The following is a 26,696-nucleotide window of genomic DNA, read 5'->3' as shown; positions in this document are numbered from 1 at the left end:
CGGTCCATCAGATGGATGGACTGATCGTCTTTAGAATGCTCTCACAATAATGTAGTGGTTTCAGGCAGGTACGGCATGTATAAAATACGTCCGCTCTAAATTACGGGTAGAGGAAGAGGTCCAGCGTCAATTTTTACATACTGTCCCTGGTTTTACGGAAGCTGGCAACCCTGATGGGGCCCCCTAGTGGCATGGGGCCCCCAGGTGGTGCCCGAGTGCCCGAATGGTCATTCTGCACCTGGACCCTTTTGACTGATAACCATTGGCTGAAAAAAATCAGCAGGTATGCATGCATTTTAATATTTCAGTCTTCATCCTTTAGATCAATAAGGGAATTTGATGAGGACTCTTATGCAAGGGAGGATCATGATTGGGACTTTCATGTAAGGGGAACTCAGATGGATGTAAGGAAGAAATTAATGTGAATTCATACGAAGGGGGATGATTATTATTATTAGACGGGATTTATATAGCACCAACAGTTTACACAGCGCTTTACAATTGAGGACATAAGCTTGAATGAATAAAGTCAATGAAAGATGATTAATGATTTTTTTTGTTGGCCCCCCAAAAATTTGTAAATTATACAATGAGGCCCTTGTACTCAAAAGTTTGGAGACACCTGCTTTAGATGACTCTGTCAAGTACCATATTTGTACAGACATTCTTCTAAAGAGCATTGCATTGTTTGCTATGGTTTGCATAGTGTTCTAATAAGCACAGCTGCATAGACAGCTTATGTTTAGGTTTTACGGTAACATAAATATTTTCTTCTTGTTTTGCATAGTGTTTGTACATATTTAACACCTTTTCTCGAAGGCAGCATTCTATGATTTGCCACACCTCAGAAGTTTTAGCACAAAATTAATTTACTCACCAAATACCACCATTATCATTAACCACTTCTCCTGGTGGCACTTCAGTTCCCCTGTAGTAGCAGGGACAGGCTGATGGGAGGACACATCTACCACTGTCATCCAGGTAGGTTCCATTCTGGCAGATGCAACCATCAACAGGGACAAATGAGATGTCACAAGTAACGTCAGGGCTGCTGAGGGAACGGCAAGTGGGTTGGCAGGTACTGACTGAGTAGCTGTAGGTCAATGTGGCAGGGCAGTTTGTAGTGTATGTGGCTAAAAAGAGAGAGTTTAATTAGGATATTTAGAGGTACACATACTCATGTTTCATAAGAGCAAAAAGTAACTGAAGCAGAGTCCCAAAACAGATGTTTTGTTTAACACAGTGGAACTTCTTGTTAGGTCTTACATATAAAGTATAACTAAAAACAAAACTGGACAAAGTAAGATACTTATAACTAGGGTTGTCCCAATACCACTTTTTTAGGACTGAGTACAAGTACCGATACTTTTTTTTATGTACTCGCCGATACCGAATACCGATACCTTTTTTTAAATGTGTCCCCAAATGCAGCCATGTCCCCCGTATAACAGCCATGTCCCCCGTATAACAGCCATGTCCCCCGTATAGCAGCCATGTCCCCCGTATAGCAGCCATGTCCCCCGTATAGCAGCCATGTCCCCCGTATAGCAGCCATGTCCCCCGTACAGCAGCCATGTCCCCGTACAGCAGCCATGTCTCCAGTATAGCAGCCATGTCCCCAGTATAGCAGCCATGTCCCCAGTACAGCAGCCATGTCCCCAGTATAGCAGCCATGTCCCCCATACAGCAGCCATGTCCCCCGTACAGCAGCCATTGTCCCCCGTACAGCAGCCATTGTCCCCCGTACAGCAGCCATTGTCCCCCGTACAGCAGCCATTGTCCCCCGTACAGCAGCCATGTCCCCCGTACAGCAGCCATTGTCCCCCGTACAGCAGCCATTGTCCCCCGTACAGCAGCCATTGTCCCCCGTACAGCAGCCATTGTCCCCCGTACAGCAGCCATTGTCCCCCGTACCTACTGTTATCACCGCGGCGGGGAACATTACAGACAGCGTTCGTTTGAACAGCTGTTTTCCCCGCTGCGCATAGACACTCCCCCTTGGACGGATCTGTCCAATCGCGAGCAAGGGGGAGTGTCTATGTGACTCCCCCTTGCTCGCGATTGGACAGATCCGTCCAAGGGAGAGTGTCTATGTGCGGCGGGGAAAACAGCTGTTCAAACGAACGCTGTCTGTAATGTTCCCCGCCGCGGTGATTAACGTGGCAGCGGCGGCGGTTTCGGCGGCGGGGGTGGGGGAGGGGAAGTATTCTATTTTAGTATCGGGGGTATTAGCGGGAGTACGAGTACTCCCGCTAATACTCGGTATCGGTCCTGATACCGATACTGGTATCGGTATCGGGACAACCCTACTTATAACCCCTATCAGTTTTGAGCTTTTTTTTCCATCTGTCTCCCATTGGGGATATTTCCCTTCACTTCCTGTCCCATATACAAAACAGAAAGTAAGAAGAAATATTTCTAAAATATGGGGATCCTTGATTGTCATCAGGATCACCAGAACTAGGGTTCCCATTGGAAGACTTTACCTCTATTTCCTGTTCTGGTGAAAATCCCAAATTTTGGATTTTATTTCCCCTTTCACTCTTGGTGATAAGAGTAAAAAGGACAATAGAGAGAATACATTTCCTTAAAGGTAACACAGACAGCAATAAAAACCTGACAGGTGTTCCAATCCTTCCCCGCCCTGTCTAAAGCTAAACATTTGACATTAATTATAGTTTAACTGCCAGAGTGCTATGGGTATGGTACTTTTAGGGTCTCTGTGTTAAGGCTTTTACTAGTGAAGAGTTATAAGTGCTGACTTGTTTGAATGACTGTCAAAATCCATTGTGCAGATAAAGAATAATTATTATGGATCATGAAGTTAACAAAAAGGATTTTAGGAAGTTTTATAGGTTTTTAGGGGAATAAAATTAGGGAAAACCCCTATTAAAGCAGCACTAGAGTCCCCCCCCCCATTTTTTTTAAAATGTGCCCCTTGTAGGTTTATGCTATAATGTGCATTGCATATTAGCACACTATGAGAGACTTCCCTGTCAAACAGAGCCCTCCAGCGCTGCGCGGTAACCAATGCCACTGGTCTCAGGTACTTCCATCTTCACTTGGGCTTCCTATTTGATTGCATCTCTCCAGCCAATTGAATGGTATGGTTGCGATGGCATAAATCCCACGCATGCACACGGGAGTCACATCACCAAGGTACAGAGTGGTGATCTGTTATCTGAGCTGTGCATGTGCAGTTCAGATTACATTACTGCTGACAAGCTGGAAGAGGCATTCATGATAGAAGAGACAACTAGGGTCTCTTCTGTTATAAAAATCCTGCCTGTCAGCTTTTATTCGAAAATTTACTTCAATATTGCTTTAATGCCACCAGAAAAATGTAAATGCTTCTAGAAAAGGCTCCAGATAAATAAGATAATATGAAAGAGGAAAATGCTAAGGAGGGGGTTCTGATACAGTGAGTATATGCAGGCTTAAAACATGTTGGCACTGACTTACAAGGCTCTGAAAATTGTGCTACGAACAGATCAGCTTTATCTGGTGCAAACATATTAAACTTCTTACTAGCCCTCCATAACAATTTCTTGTCTCCTTGATGCACAAATGGATGAAGGCAGAATGGGGCCAGAATGGAGACCTAGGCACGGGAGCACATTTATCTCCTATGCCTTCAACTGACATTGAAAATGATTGCTATAAACACACAGAAAAGCCTTCTCATTTGTATTGTCTGTACTGGCATGGCCCAATTAGACACTGACTGTCTGAAAATGCACCTTTCCCTGTAAAGGGAGTTTAGCTTTGACCGGTTGTGCTATCCTCCTTACTGTAGGAGAATGGAGGTTGTAACTGGCCCCCTAGGACATTCAGGATGATCCAATTCTGCTTAGATTCACGTGCCTTAGACCATAAACATTGTTACTGATTTACCCAACACTGAGCAAAGTGTCAGTGAATACTGATGATTGCATCTACCAAAAAAAGTAAAGCTGGAAAAATACAAAAGTAATTGCACTGAGAAGAGCAGCTGTGCTCCGTGGTCCAGAAAATCAATGCTACAGGACTGGAGCTGATTGCCTAGTAAAAACTATTGATATACTTACTGCAAATATTTTGTCTCCATCCTACGAGAATGATCCCTTTCATAGTGCAGGCATGCACATAGGAGGACAATGCAGCACACAAGCACTCCTCACTCTTTGCACAGTTACAGGAATCAAACATGCAGTTCTGTAGAGAACATAAAACTGATTAACACTGTTATTGGAAATGTGTTTGTGTCTTTTTTTTTTTAAAGTATGTTTGCTGCTCCCTTATACACCTTGCACATTTAAGTCCTTTTTCCTTTATTTTGAGTTTAACTTCACTGTTCTTCGATAAATGATCCAAGCTGCAAACAGAATCACTCTTTCCAGTGATTTGGTCTCTGGTATCCACTTTATAGGATATTCCCATTTGTCCTAGGCATGTGTCTGTTGCTGGCTAAAACTCAGAACTGCCCAACAATAAAACTCTCCCTTTGACAACCTACAAAATTCTTTGTGTAGAACAAAGTGAGAAAGTTAGGCATGCTCTGTCTATTCTCTACTTACTCTTGGTAACCCCAACATTGAATTCTAAAATTCCTTTATTTATCAATGGGGGAAAGACCTGGGAATTGTGTTTTTTCCTGATCATATTTACAAGGTGATTTACTATGCCCAACAATTCTCTATAAATAACACATATCAAAAAGCAGGTTATAAAATACTAAAATGCTGGTACCATCTCTGACCCAGCCTTCTTCCTTCCCATTTACAAGTTTCCAAGGAAATTATTCAAAAACTCTGTAACTATCCACCTCATCAACACATCCAGGACATGTATCCTTGCTCTTTGGCATCAACAAGATCCCCAAAACTTGGCACAATGGTTTGCCAAAATACTAAATATACACCTTATGGAAAAGCTTACTTCCACCATTAAAGGCACAGAGGAAACTTTCTGCCACCACTGGTGGTATTGGCAAGAGTTTATATTTCCTGAAGAATACATCTCCTACTTGATCAAACCCCAGGATCAGGACTCCACTTTAACTTAAATTAAAAGGTGTGGATCCTCATTCCTATTTTTTACTCTCTTTACCCATCCGTTTTTTCAATGCCTGTCTCTGTCTAACCCCTCACTATGTCCCATATACTTGGCTTTGCACTTTCCCTAATTACAAATTTGTTGAAAAACTAGATGAACTAGATGAACTCCCAAGCAATGAATAATTACATGCATATACCAGTAAATATTTTATTAGAAGACATCACATCACTTTTTTCTTCCATGACATGTATATTTTCAGAAATCTATATATGGGACTCCATTACCATGCCACCCAGCAGTCAAGTAGGCAACTTTTTAAAATGTGTCTCTGTACCGCATTAGTCCCTGAGCAAAATGTTCTAGTCAACTTATGGGAGCCTAACTTGGGTTTTACCGGTAATTATTCTTCTCCTTTTGACCTAGTCTTCACTTGTTTCTGCTTGCCTACTGTCTTACAAGAGATGAACTTTCAGCCCCACCTGATTGACAGGTGCCTCAACTCCTAGCCCTGACTTGACTGTGCCCTTGGAACTTTGATTTAAATTTGTTCCTACTTTGCTTTTCTCCAGTTCTTAACTTTTAGCAGTGGGGAAAACCCAAGTAGCACACTCAAAAAAGTGTCAGACGGTCAGTTCTAGCCATCATTGTGTTAGTAATATAAAAAACCATGCACTCCACTGATTCTGCATGAGCTCATATCTACCCTTAGAAAGGATTCACCAATGTCATGGACAACTGTAAATTCAGAATAGGTCCGACATGTTTCTTTTTATGATATGTATATATATATATATATATATATATATATATATATATATATATATATATATATATATATATATATATATATATATATATAATAAAAAGAAACATGTTACACACACACATATATATATATATATATATATATATATATATATATATATATATGCACATATACATATATATATATATATATATATATATATATATATATATATATATACACATATACATATATATACATACATATAGTATGCAGTATATTAAAGGTATGTGTTTATAAGGTACATTGTGGTAAACTAATGAGAAGTGTATTAGATGGGCATCTTGGCGTATACAATAGACAGGGATATGAAAATTATTACTGACATAAACACACATCCACACAGGGTTAACTGGATGGAATGGTGTCTTTATTCCATCTTACTAACTATGTAACTATGTGTACACATGAAACAGAACACACAATTACCTGCATGTAAACATTTGGATCGACTGTTAAATGGCATTTTGCAAACACTCCTTGTGGGTCAGTTAACATAGAGCACCAATGTTTGGCATATTGTTCTAGGGAAAGACAATAGAAGAATAGATTATGATGCTTAACTTCTAATTTCTTGAATTTCTTGAATTGCAGATTGTTATGGAAAATAAAAAGGAACAGTCTGAAAGGACATTAATGTGTAAGTATACTTTTTAAATTAGCATTCTGTTTTAGCAAGGATACATGTTATCCAATAGCCATCAGTAATTTGGTGAACTGAGGTTCCAAGCAAACCATAAGATGTTCTAAACAATGGTAATGACTGGTTAAGGGTTTCTGCTTACTAAAATATAATAAACAGTTATATTTTCCTTAAAGGGCATTAACTGTTTAATTGTATGATGATGTAGTGTACCTAGAAAAAATTGAAGTATTATTTACAATAAGTAGAACAAAACTAAACAGAATGTGAACAACTGTAATGTGGAGCCTATTTGGCCACCATATTTACACAATCATGTAGCACTCATATATATAATGTACATTATATGATTTGTATATGAGTGGTTTACCATTATCAATGCTCAGGGAACAAGGATCCTCAAAGCTGTTTGTAACAGTGGGACAGCTGGCCTGTGTCATCCAGGTGTTGGCAAATGAGGACCCAGTTCCTTCAATCACTCCACTCAGAACTTTAAAGTCATCAGCTTGTATATTGTTGAAATTTCCACAAAGACCTATGAGCAAAAATGTAATACATTTAGTTTAGTGGTGTTATCAATATGATGCATCATTCTGCATATGGCAGACTTAATTCTACAAAAAAAGGTGTAATGCAACAATTCACTAGGAATAGTATACCACTGCTATAGTCATGCTCTATTTTGCAATAGAGGTCTTCAATAATATATCAGTAAATAAAATAAACGTTATGTGCTCACTTATGAAGTGCAGATAAAACCATTTCTAGTGGATCATTTACTCATCCTTTAATTAAAAAAATAATCAATTTTCATGCTTACGCGTTATAAATCTGCTTGCTCACTTTAATTCCTATCATTAATATTATAAGTTGAAATAACTGTAAAATAATTATTAAATTGTATACACAAACAAAGTAAGAATAATCAATACGTTGAAGTGGCCAATTAGAATCTTAGAAACTAGAGTTCTTTATAGATATGTAATGAAATAACATACTTTTTATTATATGAAATGAAGAGACACAGTAATGGTTACTAACAAGCTGTAAGCTTGTGCTCTTCAGATGGCATTGTTAATCACCATATATGAATATTTACTTAAAAATCCTGGATATGGCATACTTTTAACCTAAGATTTCTACTGAGTTTTTTTTTTTTTTTTTTTTCAATTGATAGAACAATAATATTTTAAATATTTAAAAAATGTCCTTACCGCAGACTTCATTTTTAAAAGATGGATCCAGGTTGATGTATAGCTGCATGATGGGTACCAGTTGTATTTCCAGCTGTAGGCCAAAATTGGTCTGTACAATAATGTAAAAGTTTGAAGGCTGGAAGATGGTGACACTGGCTGCGAATCAAAAATGAAAATCATTACGGTTGGTACCTGGATTCAGGGCACAACTCACATTTTATCTAATACATGTTTTTTTGTATAAACTATATAAACGTCACCATAATTTAAATGCCCATTATATATTCATGCTAAATTTTAATACATATGTGATTATAACAGGATTTTAAAATCATGATTGCATAGTTTCAGCACAGAGTTGACTTTCTTTCTATATTTTCTAAGCTAACAACATTTCAAGATATCTCAATTATTCAAGAATACTTCATCAAAAGACTTAAAATGTAATTTCACTATTAACAGCTCTTACTGGATTTTCACAAGAATATATAAAAAATGTAATCAAGATCAAGGGGGGAATTGGGAAGTTTGTCTCAAAGGCAGGCCCAGAGCAGAGCAGTGCTACCTAGAGAAGAGTTAGGGTAAACTCTCCCTGCTGGGGGTCATTGACAACATAGAACATGGATTGGGGGTTGGATGAATAAGTATTCTGTAACTATTTTATTTAAAAAAAGTCAGAAATATTATAAAGCTTAGGCAGGCATTTCCTAAATTATTTTTTTCCATTTTTTTTTTTTCTAATATCGACTTCAAGTACCTGATGAAACGGGCAGCTGGGTGTAGAGTGAATTTACATATACACTTCCACCGGACTTTACATAGATAAACTATAGAAAAGAAAAAAGAATGTGCAGTTAGAAACCTGTACATGTTCACTCCCAATTTTGCGGTTGATTTATATATAAATATATATTTTTTTATGTATATCACAAGGCTTTTTGAACTTACATCCGCCCCATAATTCAAACTGAGGCTCACACTCTTCAGACACGTCTCAGTGTTCGTCAGACCACATTGAAAAAGCTCTCCCAACACAGTGAAGGTGTTGTTGTAGCAAGTCTTGAAGAAAACAGGTTTATTAATTATAAGAGGGTCACATCAAAGTATGGTTCTATCATTCACAATTTTGAAGGCAGTGAGGAGTCCACATGCAGGTGCATCTCAAAAAAATTGAATATTATCAAAAAATGTACTTATTTCAGTAATTCAATAAAAAGATGAAACTCATATATTATATAGATTTATTACACACAGAGTGATATATTTCAAGCATTTCTTTCTTTTAATTTTGATGATTGTGGATTACAGCTAGTGAAAACCCAAACTTCAGTATCTCAGAAATGTGTGGAAAAGTTTAAAATGGGAGACTCATGGTGTCACACTCTAATCAGCTAATTAAATCAAACTACCTGTAAAGGTTTCCTGAGCCTTAACATGGTCTCTCAGTCTGGTTTCGCAGGTTATACAATTATGGGGAAGACCGCTGATTTGACAGTTGTCCAGAAGACAGTCAATGACACCCTCCACAACAAGGGAAAGTCACAAAAGGTCATTGCTAAAGAACCTGGCTGTTCACAGAGTGCTGTATTGAAGCATATTAATGTAAAGTTGAGAGGAAGGAAAAAGTATGGTAGAAAAAGCACCACAAGCAACAGGGATAACCGCAGTCTTGAGAGGATTGTGAGGGCATTCAAGAATTTGGGGGGAGATTCACAAGGAGTGGACTATGGCAGATGTCAGCGCTTCAAGAGCCACCATACACAGATGTATCAAGAACATGGGCTACAACTGTGGCATTCCTTGTGTCAAGCCACTCCTGAATCAGAGACAACGTCAGAAGTGTCTTACCTGGTCTAAGGAGAAAAAGGACTGAACTGTTGCTCAGTGGTCCAAAATATGAAAGTACATTTTGCATTTGGAAATCAAGTTTCCAGAGTCTGAATGAAGAATGGAGAGGCACAGAATCCAAGTTGCATGAGGTCCAGTGTGAAGTTTCCACAGACAGTAATGATTTAGGGAGCCATTTCATCTGCTGGTGTTGGTCCACTGTGTTGTATCAAGTACAAAGTCAGTGCAGCTGTCTTCCAAGAAATTCTAGAGCACTTCATGCTACCCTCTGCTGGCCAGTTTTATGGAGATGCTGATTTAATTTTCCAGCAGGACTTGGCACCTGCCCCCACTACCAAAAGTACCAATACCTGGTTTAATGATCATGGCATCACTGTGCTTGATTTGCCAAGAAACTCGCCTGACCTAAACCCTATAGAAAATCTGTGGGGTATTGTCAAGAGGAAGATGAGAGACACCAGACCCAATGATGGAGACGAACTGAAGGTTGCTATCAAAGCAGCCTGGGCTTTCATAACACCTCAGCAGTGCCACAGGCTGATAGCCTCCATGCCACACTGCGTTTATGCAGTCATTCATGCAAAAACAGTGCATATTATATTGTACATGTACATACTTTTCAGTAAGCCAACATTTCTGTATTAAAAATCCTTTTTTTTTTATTGGTCTTACGTAATATTCAAATTTTCTGAGATACTGAATTTGGGGTTTTTACTAGCTGTAAGCCATAATCATCCAAATTAAAAGAAAGAATTGCTTAAAATATATGACTGTGTACATTAAGACGCTCCCATTCACTTCCATTGATTTTCTCAACCACACGACTTAGGATGACTTGGGGCAACTTCAAGTCGGATCCCAGGTCGCCCCAGGGTGAACCCGCTCTAAGTATTGTTAATGGGCAGTTAGGAAAGCAATAGATATAACTACATTTCTATTTACCTTTGAAAATACATAGCTGCAGTCTCCATGGAAGGTATAACGAGTCATATCATAGGTTGTGATGTGTGATCCCCCCTCAATTGCACAAGATCCAGCACATACTGTGTCATTACAGCTCCACTTTCCGCCATTACAAGTGCTGGAAAGAGAGGAGGTCATCCGTATATAAAGTATAAGAAAGTGTTTGTGGACAGGAATATTAAATACTAATATATATATATATATATATATATATATATATATATATATATATATATATATATATATATATATATATATATATATATATATACAGTATCAAAATGCATATTTGATACCTCAATCATCAATAAAATAAGGTGATGTATACTAAAAGATGTCGCTGAGGAATACAACAAAGTGTGCCAGTTTTGCAGTCAGACACATCTCAAATGAGTCCATAAGCACATTTATTATATTTTTTGTGCAAACCAGAGTATATATATATTTTGCCATGTAGACCATAGATTGCTGCAGACATGGTGCAGAAGTTAATCTTTTTCTGCCTTCTGATAGGCATGAATATAAAGAAGTAGGCTTTAAATGGGAACGAACATACAAAAAGGGAAGATCTGGTCAATGGGAAAATGCATTATTACAAGTTCAGGGAGTACAGCAGTATCTACCGCAGCTTGGTTACTAAATTGCACAGGGCAAACAGCACTTCTAAATTAGGACATGTGATATTGTTAATGTACCCAACATCAAACTATCAGCATAAGTTATACTAATTGCCACATGCGACTTACCAAGAAGAACACTGAGATGAATAGCCAGTCCCTGGAGAATAGACTTTTCCATTGTAAGTACAAGAACACTGCTGGGCAGGGATACAGCCAGAATTGTTGATATCATCAAATACAGTTCCTGAAGGGAGAAATATTTTTTTTCCATTATAGCTGGACAGGAGATAAACTACTGGAAGGTTAAAGTAGTTCCTAAGATTCATTATGGTTTTACCACTCAATGCATTTATGGCATTAAGGCAAAAGAAAAACTGATTACATGGGTTTAATTCTGCTTTAACTGCAGATGTGACTGTTTTACGGAGATACTGGGATTTTTTGTGTAAGATATTTAAGGCACTGTTGATTTTGTGCACTTGTGAAGGGGAAAATTTTAGATGTGATATGATATGAGAATTTTAAGATATTGGTTGGATATTTAGCTATTTGTGAAAGAACATTAGAGAGAATAATATTGTGTATATTTTGAGAATGTGGGGGGAAGGAGGGGGATCACTGTTTATTTTATTATAAATTTAAAGCACTTTTAAAGTCATAATTCTTTTTCATTAAATAATAAACTCTGGAGCACTCGTACAGGCATACCCCTGAGCCTGCTCCCTCCTCACAGGATTTGCTGGATATCGGCAGGAGCCAAACCTTAAGTCTTTAGAACCACTTTAAATTTGGTTCATTTAGTGGTGTAGGCAGGGCCGCTAATAGAAATCACGGGGCCCCGTACAGCCTACCTGATGGGGCCCCGTGCACAAATTTCCAAACAAAAATTCCCCTCCTAGCACAACCCCCCTCTAAATTACCCCCCTGCCCCCCCAATCTCTCTTCCCAGCACATATCCCCCCATTCTTTCTCCTCATATCGCCCTCCCCAAACACGCTGTGTTTTGTTCTCCCCTCCTGTCAGAAGAGTGCTGGTCTTTATAGTACATGAGACTGGATCGCTCTTACTGTAGATTGCATTGCACTGTACACACACACACACACAGCGCCCCCATCTCCTCCAAAGGCTGCTCAGTGCTCACCTCCCAGCAGCAACAAATGTGGATAGGGGGCAGTGTGTGTACAGTGCCATGCGATCTACAGTAAGAGCGATTCGGTCTCATGTACTGTAAAGACCAGCGCTCTTCTGACAGGAGGGGAGAACAAAACACAGCACACGTCCTGCTGGCACTTCTTCTCTCACCACTCCAGGCTCCAAGCTGCTGTCTCCTCATTCCAGCTGTGAGTGCGGGCGGAGAGGGGGTGGGGGAAGCAGCTCAGCAGCGGCCATCCGGGGGGGGGGGCATAACAACCCACTCCGGCATCCCCTAAATCCAGCCCTGTGTCCCTCACCTAGCAGCTGAAAGCTGCGGGAGCGAGATGGAGAGAAACCGGCTTTGAGTTTCTGGGTGTGAGACACTGTCATTCTTTATTCTCTGCTCCACCGATCCTCCTGCTGTCTGGGCCCCCTGTGTGCCCGGGCCCCCTACAGGAGGGCTGGTGGTCCCCCCCTATCAGCGGTGTAGGTGAGTGATCTAGGTCTATAAGAGACAGCGTAAACTGTTTATTGTATAAGCTATGGTCTGCTTGCTGCTAAACAAAACTAACATATGTATAGTTTCAAACGTCACACATTTCGGAACTATGTTGAATCTTTAAAGTGGATGTAAACCCCCACATATACCCAGTGAAGTAAACAGCCTCAGATGATACACAGAGATGAAACAAATCTCCCTACATTAGCGTTACATGTATATCTGCTATCTTCAGCTGTATACACTGTTTAGAAAGTGCACATCATGTTAGAATTTTCACTTCCTCATTCAGCAGTAGCAGTGTAGTTTGGATTACACTGGGAGACAGTTGATTGGAGGAAAGGCACGCATCCCCATCCACATAGACAGAGACTTTCAGAGCTGTCCTGTGAGTAGAGAATCTTTCTGCTAATCTATTTATAGCATTCTCCCAGACACAAAATTCAGGCTGGTTTTATCACATGTATCAGAGAAGTTATCATGCTGATAACAGAACAACGGAGCAGGAGAAAGCCACATTTTTGAATCTGGTTTACATCCACTTTAGTAGGTGTAATAGAAACGTATTTTCTTTTAGAAGGCAAAGTACATGTTCTACCCATATTCAGGATTGAACATGCTATATGTTTTACCCATATTTAGGATGGAACTTGTAACATGTTCCCCCAACTGCATCCTGTCCTCTTGCACCCCCCTTCCCTGTGACAGTGGGCGGGAATATTTTCCCAACACCCACTGCCAGAATTTAAAAACAGCTTGGTTGTGAGGGTCTCCACCCACATAGCTGTATTATTAATTCACTTCATTAGGTTTCGTGAATGAATAAACTACATCTACTGTCTACTTGTAGTTCTCAGTGATTGGAGAGGGCACTAGTGGGCACTCTTGTGGTCCATTGATTCTTTCTGCTAATCAGTAATTGCCTGCCAGTATCGGATGCATGGGTACACAGTGTACTGACAGTCTACAGAATCCAGGCATTGTACCCACGATCTGCTGATTGCTAGTGCAATGCCTTACAGTCTTCAGCGTACAAAAATAATAAATTAACATTTTTTTTAACCTGAAAAATTGTGTGCATTTATTTGTCCTATTTTTTTAATCAAAAATGATCTTAGCCTTTAAAGTATTATTAAACCCTCTATGAAAAAATAGAAAGAATGCATGTAGCAGAATACTTTACACCATCGTAGTTTCCTGCCCTCTTTTTGTGCAGTCTTTACAACATAATGTGCCTTTAGGGGTTCTAGTGTGCAGAGCTTCCACCTTTAGGTTGGCTCCTTTGCCCTGCAGGGTCTTTCAGGAGCCACCCTTGTGTGCTGTGATTAGGGGACATATGCATTCTGCTGAGCTTGAGGGATGCAAGCACATCACATGTTCAGGCACATGCTCTGTACAAGCAGTGGTCGGTGCTTTGTTTTTAGTACATGTGCAGTATGGGAAGCCCAAAGGAATCATGAGACATGTAATCTCGAAAATTGTTTGGGGGAAGCTCTAAAGATAGGAATGCAGGTCGCTGAACAAAAAAATTCTAAAAATTAAGTCTGGTGCAAAATGAACAGAAATTGCACTATGCTAGCCACTACCTCGGAGGAGCTTATTTTAAATAGGAATATTACAATGAGGGTTTAATGTTAACAATTATTGTTATAAGTCGGTTTACAAAAGGATTTGAAAATCTGCACTTACAAAAAGAATATTCACTTCAATTTCACAACAAATCATTACATTTCATTTTCATTTTAACTACCCAACTATCTGCAGATGTGTTTCACATGATTAAATGATTGAAGTGAATATTCTCTTGATTTTGTGAGTGAAGATTTCCCAAATTGAAAAAAAAAAATCAGCAACAATATCTCCATAGGAAATACAGAGTCAACTCATTTATAAGTATAATTTAATAAAGTTCACTGTGCAAAGTGGATGCTCACAGATCCTAATACACCAAGTTACAATGTACACAGTTTAATCATCCAATCATGAGCTACCAGAATTCCTGTTTTATTTTTTTATTTTAGTTTTTTTTGCTTTTGCTTTTTTTGTCCTACATACTTATATTGGAAAATCAAATTGAACAGAGTTTCTTTCAAGTTAGCTACGTGAACATCCACACTGGTGCGTTTACATGTTCTTTTTTTCAGCCTGTAAATGTTCCCCTTCAAATATGCCTGTAAACATCTATTTGTGCATGGATACATAGGGTAATATGGAGGTACTTTTACAGGCTGAAAATACAAAACATCAAACACCTGTAAAAGAGAGCTCTTATAGATAAATTGTATATATTGTATTTAATTTGAGATATAGTGTATTGTATTATATTGCATGCTTACCTTGAGGGCAAATGCATCCATCGATACAGTGGCTGTTACAGACTAATGAACTTTGGGGGTTAGTACATGTGTTGGGGCATGAACTTCCACATTCCATGTACTCCAAATTCATATTACATGTCAATGCTGCAAAGAAAAATAAAAGCTAGTTACTCTGAGGTCTTATTATTGACTTTACTTTAAATGATAATGATCAGTGATTTTTTTGGGGGCTATTTATTTGTAAGAAAGTTATCACTGCTGATATTTTTTTTAATCAAGTCCAATATCTTTGGTACTGGAATTTATTGGCACTTACGGCAAATTTCGTTGGTTCTCCAGTTCTGTGGGGTTCCGCCAGCATGGGCACATTGTCTGGAGTATTCTGCAAAGGTGTTACACAGACAGAAGCCCAGGGCATCTTGTGCACAGCTACACAGATCCTGGACACAGGCATTAATGTACTCAGCTGGATCCAGCAGGGTGTTACATTGTGAGAAAGGTGTGCCCGTCAGCACTGATTCACATATCCTTTGCTGTTGAGAGAGGAATGATAATGCATGACATGAGAAAGTCCTCAGAAATATGTATTGTTTTTGTACTGTTGGGCATAATTATTACTGTCATTGTGTATTATTATTTGTTGGATGGATGTTTTATAGTAGGCAGTTAATGAGGAAAAGCTATGCCCTTCTGCTCACAGTGAAGAGTTTTTTTTAAGTATATTAAGAAAAGAAGTATTATAAAAAGTAGAAGCAAAAATTTGAAAATAGTATACAGGCAGGTAGACCCCCTAGAAATGGAACCTGCTGGTAAAGAGAGCAGCAAGGCTACAGTGAACCCGTTTATAACCCTTTCAAGACTGAACTTGTATTGAACTGTGTGGACTTAATCCAGCAGGTTACTTCTGGCACCAGAACAAATACTAGCTTTTTGTACAGACACCCTAGAAATAGCAGCAGTTCCAAGGATCTGATCTCTTGACAAAAACCTATAAAAATACCATAAAAGCTTTTATGGTCCAATCCAGGGGGTTGCCTTGTGGGATCCTCCCAAACATAAAAATGTTACATATCAAATCATTCACTTAAGTGTGTGCACAATCAACATTACAAGTGACACTTATTTCTGCTATTTAGGAATTCTTTATCAGCTTGACCAACCTGGAGATTCCCAAATGCCTCTTGTAGAAGCAGACCTTCCTCCCGTCTTAAAAACATTTTATTCAGTGTATATAATAAATCAAGCTCAATTACATTAAGCAACACGCTGCTTTCATTATCCAATTTGCATACCCTACTCATGTGTCCTGCTGTCCTCTGAATCCCAAGCCACCATTTGAAAAAAAAAGTAATCGGTAGCCAACTTTTTTTCCCTGTTCTGTGTCGGCCCACTAATGGTGTCTGCACCCGATCTCATTTTCCACCCAAGATCTCCTTTACTCTGAGCTTTTCCCCTGAGATCTTGCGGGATCTTACAGTTTTTTCTCAATATCCCATTGAAAGGCATTGGTGACGTAGCCTTCCCAAGGGCAGCTGGAAGACACCGACTATGTCATCAATGCACAAGAAGACCAGAAAGTAGAATACATAGAAAGGTAAGTTCACAAAGAATGCTTTTATTTTACATAGGCCTATAACATAAATACAAGTCAGCATGCAGAGCTGCCTGAACCTGTAAATATTAGTTTATGAGGGGAAGATGGAATTTAATTGTGTCCATGTTGCACAATTAGACATTCCAAAAACAATTTGAAGGAGAAACATCTATTCAAGCAGTCTTTCTGCAAGGTCATTGTAGCAAGAGAATCTGTTATTATATATACTAAAACATTTTTTTCACATAAGCACTTAATAATGTCATTTTATCATTAGCTAAATACATTATAATTATTTTTCTCTTATTACACAAGAATCCAAACCCGATTTTTGAGGCCAATATATTTTCTGCAGGAAGATTACCTTTTTGGGCAGCACTGAAGTTAGTTTGGTTTGTAAAAAAGTGGTCACGTTTACTTAAAGTGGAATACTTAAAGTGAAAATCGAAGAGGAATTCAAGTTTAGATTAGGTAGTGCTACCCCCCCCCCCAGGAGCCACTGTGAATTTGATGGTTCTGTCCCCAGAATTAGCGTAGAGGCAGCCAGGCACACAGGATTTTTCTCTCTCTGGCTCAATAAACAGTCTAGGACAGGGATATGCAATTAGTGGACCTCTAGCTGTTGCAGAACTACAAATCCCATGATGCATAGCAAGACTCTGACAGCCACAAGCATGACACCCAGAGGCAGAGGCATGATGGGACTTGTAGTTTTGCAACAGCTGGAGGTCCGCTAATTGCATATCCCTGGTCTAGGAAATGCTTTTTAAGCTTTTTCATTTCATTGCTGAAGAAACTTGGATAGGGTGAAAGGCGGCATAAGATACCCCAAAAACACTTAATAACAAGATTACATGTCTTCTTCCCTAAACAGTCTTTGTGCAAAGGGCAAGATGGGTAGCTGAAACTAAATTCTGGTAAAATCCACCACTGACAAAGCAATTAGAAGGGCCAGAGAACAAAAAAATGAATTCAGGCCAGTGCTCACAATGCCATAGGATCACCAGCTGCCTCCTTCCAAAATCCACCTGTCCTGTGGCATATAATGCCAAAGGACAGCTCAACACCCCCTTTCAACCTCCACCAGGCATTCTTCAGCAAGCTCTCCAGACCAGGTCCCCAAACTAAGCCCCTTTTAAGTACCCACCTCCCCCACCCAGCTGGGACCTTGATGGAAACACATCAGAATTCAAGTGATCTGCCCATAGGGGCAGAGCCCCCTACAGGCTAAGGTGTCAGGAAGCTAGTTCAGGTAATGCTAATTCTCATAAAGCTAATGCTAATTCTTATGAAGCTAATGCTCATTCTCCTGCAGCTACTGATCATTCCCTATGCAGCTGATGCTCATTCAGGATAGGATGCATTAAGGTGAAAAAACATTCACCTTTAAGCTACCAGCACCTGTGCTTCTTTGAGCCCTGTTCCTCTGTCACCACATTTAGGGGTGCTTGGACCAGAGCCACAAGGGAAGCTCTCTTGTCAACTCTTGTCAACTCGGCCTCCAACCAAGGTACGTGACATAGGGACTCCATCGGCAGGACTGGACCCAGGACCAACTCCAACCACACTCTGCCGTAGGCATCAGAAAATGTATGGGCTCTCCAGCCACATACTGGGCACACCTCCCTGAGGATTGGCTGAAACCCCATAAATATTAAGACTGCCTACCTGCTTTTCCAGGGAAAAGCAGGAGGGAAATAATCAAACCAGCATCTTAATACACTAACTAAGAGGGTGCTACACTTATGTATATCTATGAGGGAAAGTCTACAAATGTAAAATGTGGCTAAATAGTACTTTAAAAAATGTACCTTTGTCTTCAATTCCTACAGAAAAAAGCAATCCATTTTCTTTTCTTGTGCATACAGCCTTATATTATTATTATATGGGCTTATTATAGCACAACAGATTAGGCAGCGCTTTACAATATAAAAGGGAGACGGTACAGTTACAATACAATACAATAAAATAAAATACAAGAGGGTTAGATGGGCCCTGTTCAACAGAGCTTACAGTGGTACAAAAGGTTATAACCGTGAGGGAAGAGCTGATGGGAGTGATGAAAGATTAGTTTGAGGTGTGATAGGCAGATTGAGGCAGAGCGTTCTAGAGGATGGGAGAGGCTCTGCAGAAGTCCTGGAGATGAGCATCTGAAGTGTAAGATCATCTAAGGCTTGTTAGATTAGTGTTTGGGTTAAATGGTGGGTTAGAACAAATGTTAGAAATTAGGACTACAGGGAGGGTGAGCTGAAAGTTATGATAAGTTTTAGCATGATGGGGACCTTAGGGCAAAAATAATTATCTCTGGGCCAGGAGCTCTTTTCTGGGAGCTTGGCACCAAAAAAAAACACTAGTCTCTTGGTGCTGAAAGTTAACACACTGTTCTGTATGCCCCCATTGTAGTCCAGGTAAGTACTGTCTGAAGCTTGTGCTGTTTCAATTATGCCTGTTTAATATGCTTTATAGTTGTAGTATAACTTACAGTGTCAGTGCAGTTGTTCAGCGGATTCACTGTCACATCCAGACAAGACTCTGTTGGTCCATTAATTTTCTGCAAGTTTCCATACTGAATTTCGGTCATCAGGATATCTGCAAAACATTACCTAGCTATAACTCTGTAGTCCTGTAGTTCAATAAGATCATTTTTTTTTTAATTTAGGTGAAAACGTACTGTTTGTAGTAAACTCATTGTAAATTGGAATCCCATTGAAGTCTCCACAAAGACCACAAGTCTGATTGGCAAACGATGGATCTAACTCCAGCTGTAAGTACAAAAGACAAATGTAGTCTAATTTTATCATTCATGAGCCCTAGATTAAAGGCAAGCTCCCACTACAAAACACATTATAAATGAGTATAACCCACTCACAATAGACAACACAAGGGGCCTGCAAATAAATTAATAAATAGTCTTCCAGCTCCATTTGACTATTGGTATGTATAACTTTGTAGTGCCTACTGTTCCAGAGCAATATCTATTTATTATTTGGCACATTCCTTATATTTATAGCTTATATTTATAGCATAGAGGACTAAGGTTTAGAAAGCAATGAATTTTTATTAGGTAGATGGGAATAGTAGTATGGTCTAATAATAGGACTAGGATAGGATTAGTATACTAGTCAAATCTTTATTATAGAAAACATGATCTAATGCTATGTGCAAACTAATAATAAAAAGAGGAATTCCAAAAAAAACTATTTTATTTTCCAAAAATAAAAAAATACTATCATATTGTTAGAAAAATAAATAGTATTCCGATTACCAAAATAGCATCATCCTCATTCCACATGAACTGTAAACCCAGTTTTGCCGTTATTGTGATGTATAGACCAGTCCGGCCAACCTGGACACCAGCGTAGCTGTAGGGAAGCTCCACTCTATAAAAGATATGAGGTAAGGACAACTGGATTTAGCAAGTTTACAATATAAATTATGGCAAATACAGTGGCTAAAATGAAATAAATAAGTGAATTCTGTTAACATATTAGAATATATACTTATAGGTTAAGGGGGTTTTCTACTCTAGAATTCCTCTATTTAGACTTTTAATAAACCACAAATGAGAGAGGTTCTTTGCTGATCAGTCGTTTGTTGGTTCTTCCAAAGGAAATGATGATGACCAATAGTATAAGTTAATTTTAAGAAGTCATTCTATCTAAATGCATCAATTTTTGGTAGGTGTTTGAGAGCTACACCATCCAGTAGTTTTGTTAAGAACAGGTCAAGAGAGAGAGGGGCCAAACCCCCATGACAAGAAAAACAAAGTTAGAAACTATGGAAGGGAAATCTATCTGGGGAGTACCCAAGACATAAAAGAAGCCAGGGGGTCACTCAGCTCACCAGGCTCTGCTTATAAGTTACTATCACTTTTGCGAAGACTGGTCTTTTAACCACTAGCCACCCGGCGGTCGACTATTTTACGGCTGTAAGGTGGCTCTAATCTGCCGGGAGGCTGTCTATATATGGCCTCCGGCCGCACACGCCTCTGGAGGGGGCATGTGCACCGCCGGCGGCGGCTTGCGTGAGCTTCCACCGCGTCACACATGTGCCGATGCACGTGCCTGGTGGCCGCGATGTCCGCCAAGCACCCGTGATCGGCAGTCACAGAGCCAGGGACGTGGATCTCTGTGTGTAAACACAGATATCCACGTCCTGTTAGGGAGAGGAGACAGATGGTGTGTCCCTTGTACATAGGGACATAGGTACATAGGGACAATCATCGGTCACCTCCCTCAGTCAGTATCCTGCCCCCACAGTAAGAATCACTCCCAGCGAACACATTTAACCCCTTCCTCGCCCCCTAGTGTTAACCCTTTCCCTGCCAGTCACATTTATACAGTAATCAGTGCATATTACTGTTCGCTATATAAATGTGAATAGTCCCAAAAATGTGTCAAAAGTGTCCGATGTGTCCGCTGTAATATTGCAGTGGTGACAAAAATCGCAGATCGCCACCATTACTAGTAAAAATAAATAAATAAATAAAAAGTAATAATTTTATCCCCTATTTTGTAGGAGTTATAACGTTTGTGCAAACCAATTACTATACGCTTATTGCGATTTGTTTACCAAAAATATATAGAAGAATACGTATCGGACTAAACTGAATGTTTTTTTTTTAAATGGGATATTTATTATAGCAAAAAGTAAAAAAAAAAAAGTTTTTTTTTTTCAAAATTGTCTGTCTATTTTTGTTTATTTTTTTTTTTTTTTAATTTTCCTTTTTATTTTGTTTCTTTTCCAAAAAACACAAAGCAAGAAAGTGATACAGGAAACATCGAAAAAAAAAAAAAAAAGACTAAACACAGTCCTATACATCAACATATGCATGGATATTACATTTCTTCTCTCTCTTCGGCTCTATTTGCTGTTCATAAATTACTACCAAAGGAGATTATAATATCTATATCACTACTTGTTTCAATCCAATCCTCTAAGAGAGATAAAGTAAACAAAATACTTACTACTTTCTAACTAAATTACAGACTCCCCCGAGTATTCCATTTAACCCTAAATATCCATATATTCTCTATATAAAGGACTAATTCCCTCATTATCCCCGTAGCACTTCCTTCCTCATTTTATCCCCTCTTTCCCTCCCCTCTTATCCCTACCTCTCGACCCCTTTTCTCGCCTCTTCCCCTCCCCCGGCCGTCTACATCCACAGGCCGGCAAGGAGAAGAAGAAAAAGAGAAAGAAGGAGAAAGAGAAAAAAAAAAAGTGAGAAAAATTAAAAAATAAATAAAAAAAATAAAAAATAAAGCATGAAACAACCCTCCCCTCCTCTCCTCCGCTGTCTTCCCCCTTGTACGATATACTCTCTCATCTGTTTCCCCTCTTTCTTCCATCTATTAACCTTTATCCTGTTCTCCTAGTAGCTTTTTATCTTCCTCCGACTGTACAAATAATTCCCAAGGTGCCCATATCTTTTTAATTTCCTCTTTCTTATCTATTGTTCTTGGGAGGAGTTTCTCCATTATCCCTATTTTCCTTACTTTTTGCAGCCACATAGATATTGGAGGTGCCTCGGGGTCTTTCCATTTTGTTGCAATGCAACTTTTTGCCGCATTTATCAGATGACATATCATTGATCCCTTATATCTTACTGGAGAAATTTCAGCATGATGTAGTAGGAAGAACGAGGGGTCCTCTGGAATCTGATATTCCGTAAATACTTGTGTAATTCTCCGTACTGTTTCCCAGAATTGTTGTATTATTGGATATTTTTGTTTATAGCGCAAAAAATAAAAACCGCACAGGTGATCAACTACCACCAAAAGAAAGCTCTATTTGTGCGGGAAAAAAAGAACGTCAATTTTGTTTGGGAGCCAGGTCGCACGACCGTGCAATTGTCATTCAAAGCGTGACAGTGCGGAACGCTGAAATTTCGCCTGGGCAGGAAGGGGGTATATGTGCCCAGTAAGCAAGTGGTTAAATATGAATTACATGCTTGTTGGCATAGAATGGGCAACCCTAGATACAAATAATTGAATTTTTCAGTTCATGATTAATGGAATTATTCTGACCATGTCTGAAATGGAGAAGGATTTCCCTGTTAGTAGGATAAATTGGTAGCTACCTTATTAATGTTTTGCATTTCTTGGTCAATAGTTTAAGAACAGTATAGGAACACTAGGTTTAACTGAATGCACAGGTTAATTGATACTTTCTTGCTATGCTACTCTTCTATTATGTAAGAAGTCTCCAAACCTCCTCTACAAATTGCATATGATTCTTAATGACCATAACAAACCAATTTTTGCAATACTTACATTTTACTATTGAATATCACGCTCCCGCTTGTCATTTCAATGTAAAAGCCATTTAATTTCACAGTGATGTGGCTAATCGTTGGAAGATTATTTACAACAGATCGCCTAATTTGGATGTTGAAATCCTCATAGTTGCTTTTGCAGTCTGAAGCAAAGAGATAGTTGCATGTACCAGGAAAATAAAAGACATCGCCATCAAAGGTCTTGAAGTGATAATTTCCCCAGGAGCTGCAGACTTGTCCATTGTGAGCAGAAGTGGCACCTGCCAATATGAAACAAGTGTGTAAGGTAGGCTTCACTCATTTTTGGAAACAAGGGTCCTCCAAGTGACATTTTTTGATATATATTACAACCTGTGACCTTGGGATTATTTTGAGAAAAAAAAAGAGTAAGGGATCTTTCACACAGGATGGATCCGTGATGATCCGCCTTGTGAACCTCCGCTTGCTCAGCAGGGATCGCTCTGCTGCTCCCCCCTGAGCCGGCGGATGACAGGGCGGTCCCTGCACACTGTGCAGGGACCGCCCTGTCAGATCTCTGCTCTTCCCTATGGGGGGATCGGATGAACATGGACCATCTGTCCGTGTTCACCCGATCTGCTTCGCAGACGGATAGAAAAATAGGGTTTTCCTCCATCTGCAGAATCGGAGGATTGCGGACCCGGATGAGATCGGGTGTCAGCGGATATTCATCCACTGACACCCGCAATCTCATAGGGATCAATGTATGTCTCTTTTTCATCCATAAACAGATGGATGAAAAAGCTGACATACGGTCTGCATGTGTGAAAGAGCTCTAATAGTGGAGCAATTGTCCATAGGAGCCAATGAGAATTTACAATGTATTTTCCAATAATATGAAAAATGTATAATATTTTGTTGTTATTGACAAAAGCTAATTTCACACTTTTATCTATTTTCCTGTTCTCCAGGTTTTGTACTGGCTTCAGCTATCCAGTAGCTAGTAATTCTGCAGGAGGCACAGTAGTGGTTAAAAAAATAATAAAACAAATTAAATTACTGCATACTGTGTATTTAATTATCCCCATTAATGTGCTTAGTGACATTGAAGAGCAATGAAATAATTTCTATCACATCCTTTTGAGTCCGTAGCCCGGTGGCAACTCCTCCACCGGTAATAATGGACAGTCTGGGTGGTTATTATTAACTGAAAGTTATCTGGTACCCCATTAATATTTATCCACTGTAAGGTATAAGAGAATCACTATTGCAGCAAAAGTTGTAATCTAGTAAATTAATAAGTTAATTTATGTAAATATGTAAATATAGTATTCAGTATTGATTTATTTTCATTTTGCATATCATTTTATTTATACTGTACACTGGGTTCACACATGTGCGGTGCAAATTGAAACTCAGTTTCCACAGCATTTGAGGTCAGTTTTTGATCAGGATCAGGTCAGGTTTACATCAGGATCAGGTTACGATTTTATCCTGTTCACAACTGAATGACATGTGCGATTTAGAAGTGTGTGTTGAGACAATTATAATACTTCCAAGAGTACATGGCACATGTGTCCCGGATAATCATCTTAGATTTTCAGTTTGTTTATTTTCTCCACCTTGCGTATTTGTCATTTAATGTTCATGATTTCCCATGTTTTTGTTATTTTACACACCTAAATGGCCTCCATTTCCATACCAAGACTTGCATACTCTTATAAACCATGTTATACATGTAACCAGTACTTTACTATCCTGTATGAACTTACTTTTCATAACTGGAGCTTGAGTACCAATGAAAGTCATTAATGTAGGAGCTTCTGTGGAAACAGTTGTTAAAAACTTAGTAAATTGATCAAGACATCCATACTTTTCGCTGATTATTTTCATGTGGTATAATATATGTAACTATAGTTCAATTATGTAATGTTAAACTTAACAAAATAACAAAATCGATTTATAAATATTGACAGTCAAACATTCTAATTTCATATTTGGATAACATTTTGCTTGCCCAAGATGCAATGTTGTGATCATAGTTAAAATTTAAATTTTTAGTAATTAGTATTCCTATTTTATTCCTTAATAAATCTTTTTGGGGGGGAATAAATATGTAGATCGTAATTAGTTATTGAAGAGCATTTTTAGGGCAACCTTTGTAAGTACAAAATTACACCTTCCAAGAAATACACATACTGTAATACATATTTTTTTTTACGTATGCAAGTAAACATTTTCTAGGGACTTCATTTTAATAGAGCAGAACATATTAGTTTTGGAGTAAATCATTTGAATACATTTAAGTTCTGATAAATGATTGTCATTTTCAATGAAAACTTTGTAAATTTAAGTTGTCTGAAAACAAGTAGAATAATGATCTGTTTAATCAAGGACATTTTACTGGGAAAGTAAATATTAGACCTCAACAAAAGCTTCAAGACTAGCTGTGATTAGAGCCCTGTATGTACTTAAGGTTTGTTCTTAAGTCATTATCATGAATGTAAATATTGTAATTTTATTAGAAGTAGCAATTTGCTATTTATTTTGTTTGTGTATAACATTTTAGTTGTTCCTTTTTTTATTGCTACGACTTGTTTTACATTGAAAGCTAAACTGCACAGTTTTCTAATGATGTACACTAGTTGGGGAAAATTTTAAATAGCTGCCCCATCACACTCACGTCACCAGGATGTGAACTCAGTAACACAGTTTTTAGTCATTTTCCACTACATTTCATCCACCAAGCATCGGAAATACGTTTGCACCTAATCACCAGAAACTAAGCAATCTACATCTTAGGAGTTTGATTGACCCCCAGAGTTTGGTTGAATATGAGGTCAAAACAGGGCAATACTTTGACAGCGTCAATACAGTTTATTATACTATAAAAACTTTTTGCGGTTGATCGAAAACAACCAATTTATGTCTTCAATTGCTTTGCAAATATGTCAACAAAAAATGTAATCTACAAATTGATTGCTCTATCAAACTGCCACGTTTATGGCCAGTTTAAAATTGAGCTAAACTCACTTTTTTTTGGGAAAAAGTAAGGAAAGTCCATAACAACTGTCGGCTTTTTTTTTTTTGCCATCTGTGTCTCATTGTGGAGATCTCCGTTCACTTCCGATTCCATAGTCAAAACAGAAAATGAGAGGAATGCCCTCCAAAGTGAGGGATTCCGTTGTTATGACCAGGCTCAAAGCAGTTAGTGTTCCCATTGGAAAACTTCCTCTCTATTTCTGTTCTTGTGACAACCCAAAATTTAGAATGTTATTTTACTTTCAATCTCGGTGATATAAGTAAACCGTACAAATATTAAGAGTGAATCTCCTTAATGGGGGCACAGCGATAAAAACTGGATAGCTGTTCTTGTCCCTCTCTATGCTGCTTAACATAAAAAAAGGTTTGTCTTTCATTATATCTTAACAACTGGTCTACTTGCATTATGAGTTGTTTTAGAGAGACTTACAGTAAGAGGGTATGAGGACCAGAGTCCACTCCTGTTGGCACGGGAATGTATATGTAATAGAGGGATGGAGTTACTAAAACTTTAGAGTGCAAAATCTGGTGCAGCTGTGCATAGAAACCAATCAGCTTCAAGGTCTTTTGTTTTTCAAAACTTAGTTGAACAAGCTAAAGTTTGATGCTTATGGGCTACCATGCACAGCTACACCAGATTTTGCACTCTCCAGTTTTAGTAAATAAACTGCTTACTTGTTATTAAAATGGACTGAGCTCTTTATTTTTGCTATTTCATAGATCATTTGAACTTCTTTATATGGATGACCATGGTTAAACCTC

The 26,696-nt window shown here is 38.7% G+C and overlaps 1 protein-coding gene across 1 annotated transcript in view; it reads right to left on the bottom strand.

Annotated features, from left to right (window-relative positions):
- Positions 1-26,696, bottom strand: part of LOC120916786 (mucin-19-like) — a 191,445-nt gene that overhangs the window by 60,487 nt on the left and 104,262 nt on the right. Inside the window, exons 45-60 of the mRNA XM_040327723.1 lie at positions 24,665-24,715; positions 22,933-23,194; positions 19,923-20,037; positions 19,329-19,419; positions 19,140-19,246; positions 15,380-15,596; positions 15,082-15,207; positions 11,239-11,356; positions 10,472-10,610; positions 8,630-8,740; positions 8,439-8,508; positions 7,700-7,837; positions 6,856-7,020; positions 6,272-6,366; positions 4,068-4,194; positions 878-1,133 (exon numbers count right to left, since the gene is read on the bottom strand). Of these exons, the coding sequence (XP_040183657.1) occupies positions 878-1,133; positions 4,068-4,194; positions 6,272-6,366; positions 6,856-7,020; positions 7,700-7,837; positions 8,439-8,508; positions 8,630-8,740; positions 10,472-10,610; positions 11,239-11,356; positions 15,082-15,207; positions 15,380-15,596; positions 19,140-19,246; positions 19,329-19,419; positions 19,923-20,037; positions 22,933-23,194; positions 24,665-24,715 (2,188 nt within the window). The remainder of the gene's footprint in view (positions 1-877; positions 1,134-4,067; positions 4,195-6,271; positions 6,367-6,855; positions 7,021-7,699; positions 7,838-8,438; positions 8,509-8,629; positions 8,741-10,471; positions 10,611-11,238; positions 11,357-15,081; positions 15,208-15,379; positions 15,597-19,139; positions 19,247-19,328; positions 19,420-19,922; positions 20,038-22,932; positions 23,195-24,664; positions 24,716-26,696) is intronic.

The sequence above is a fragment of the Rana temporaria genome, chromosome 11 (genome assembly GCF_905171775.1).
Source record: "Rana temporaria chromosome 11, aRanTem1.1, whole genome shotgun sequence".
Classification (NCBI taxonomy): domain Eukaryota; kingdom Metazoa; phylum Chordata; class Amphibia; order Anura; family Ranidae; genus Rana; species Rana temporaria.
The sequence above is the reverse complement of the archived record's forward strand: the minus strand, read 5'-3'. Positions and strand labels throughout refer to the sequence as shown.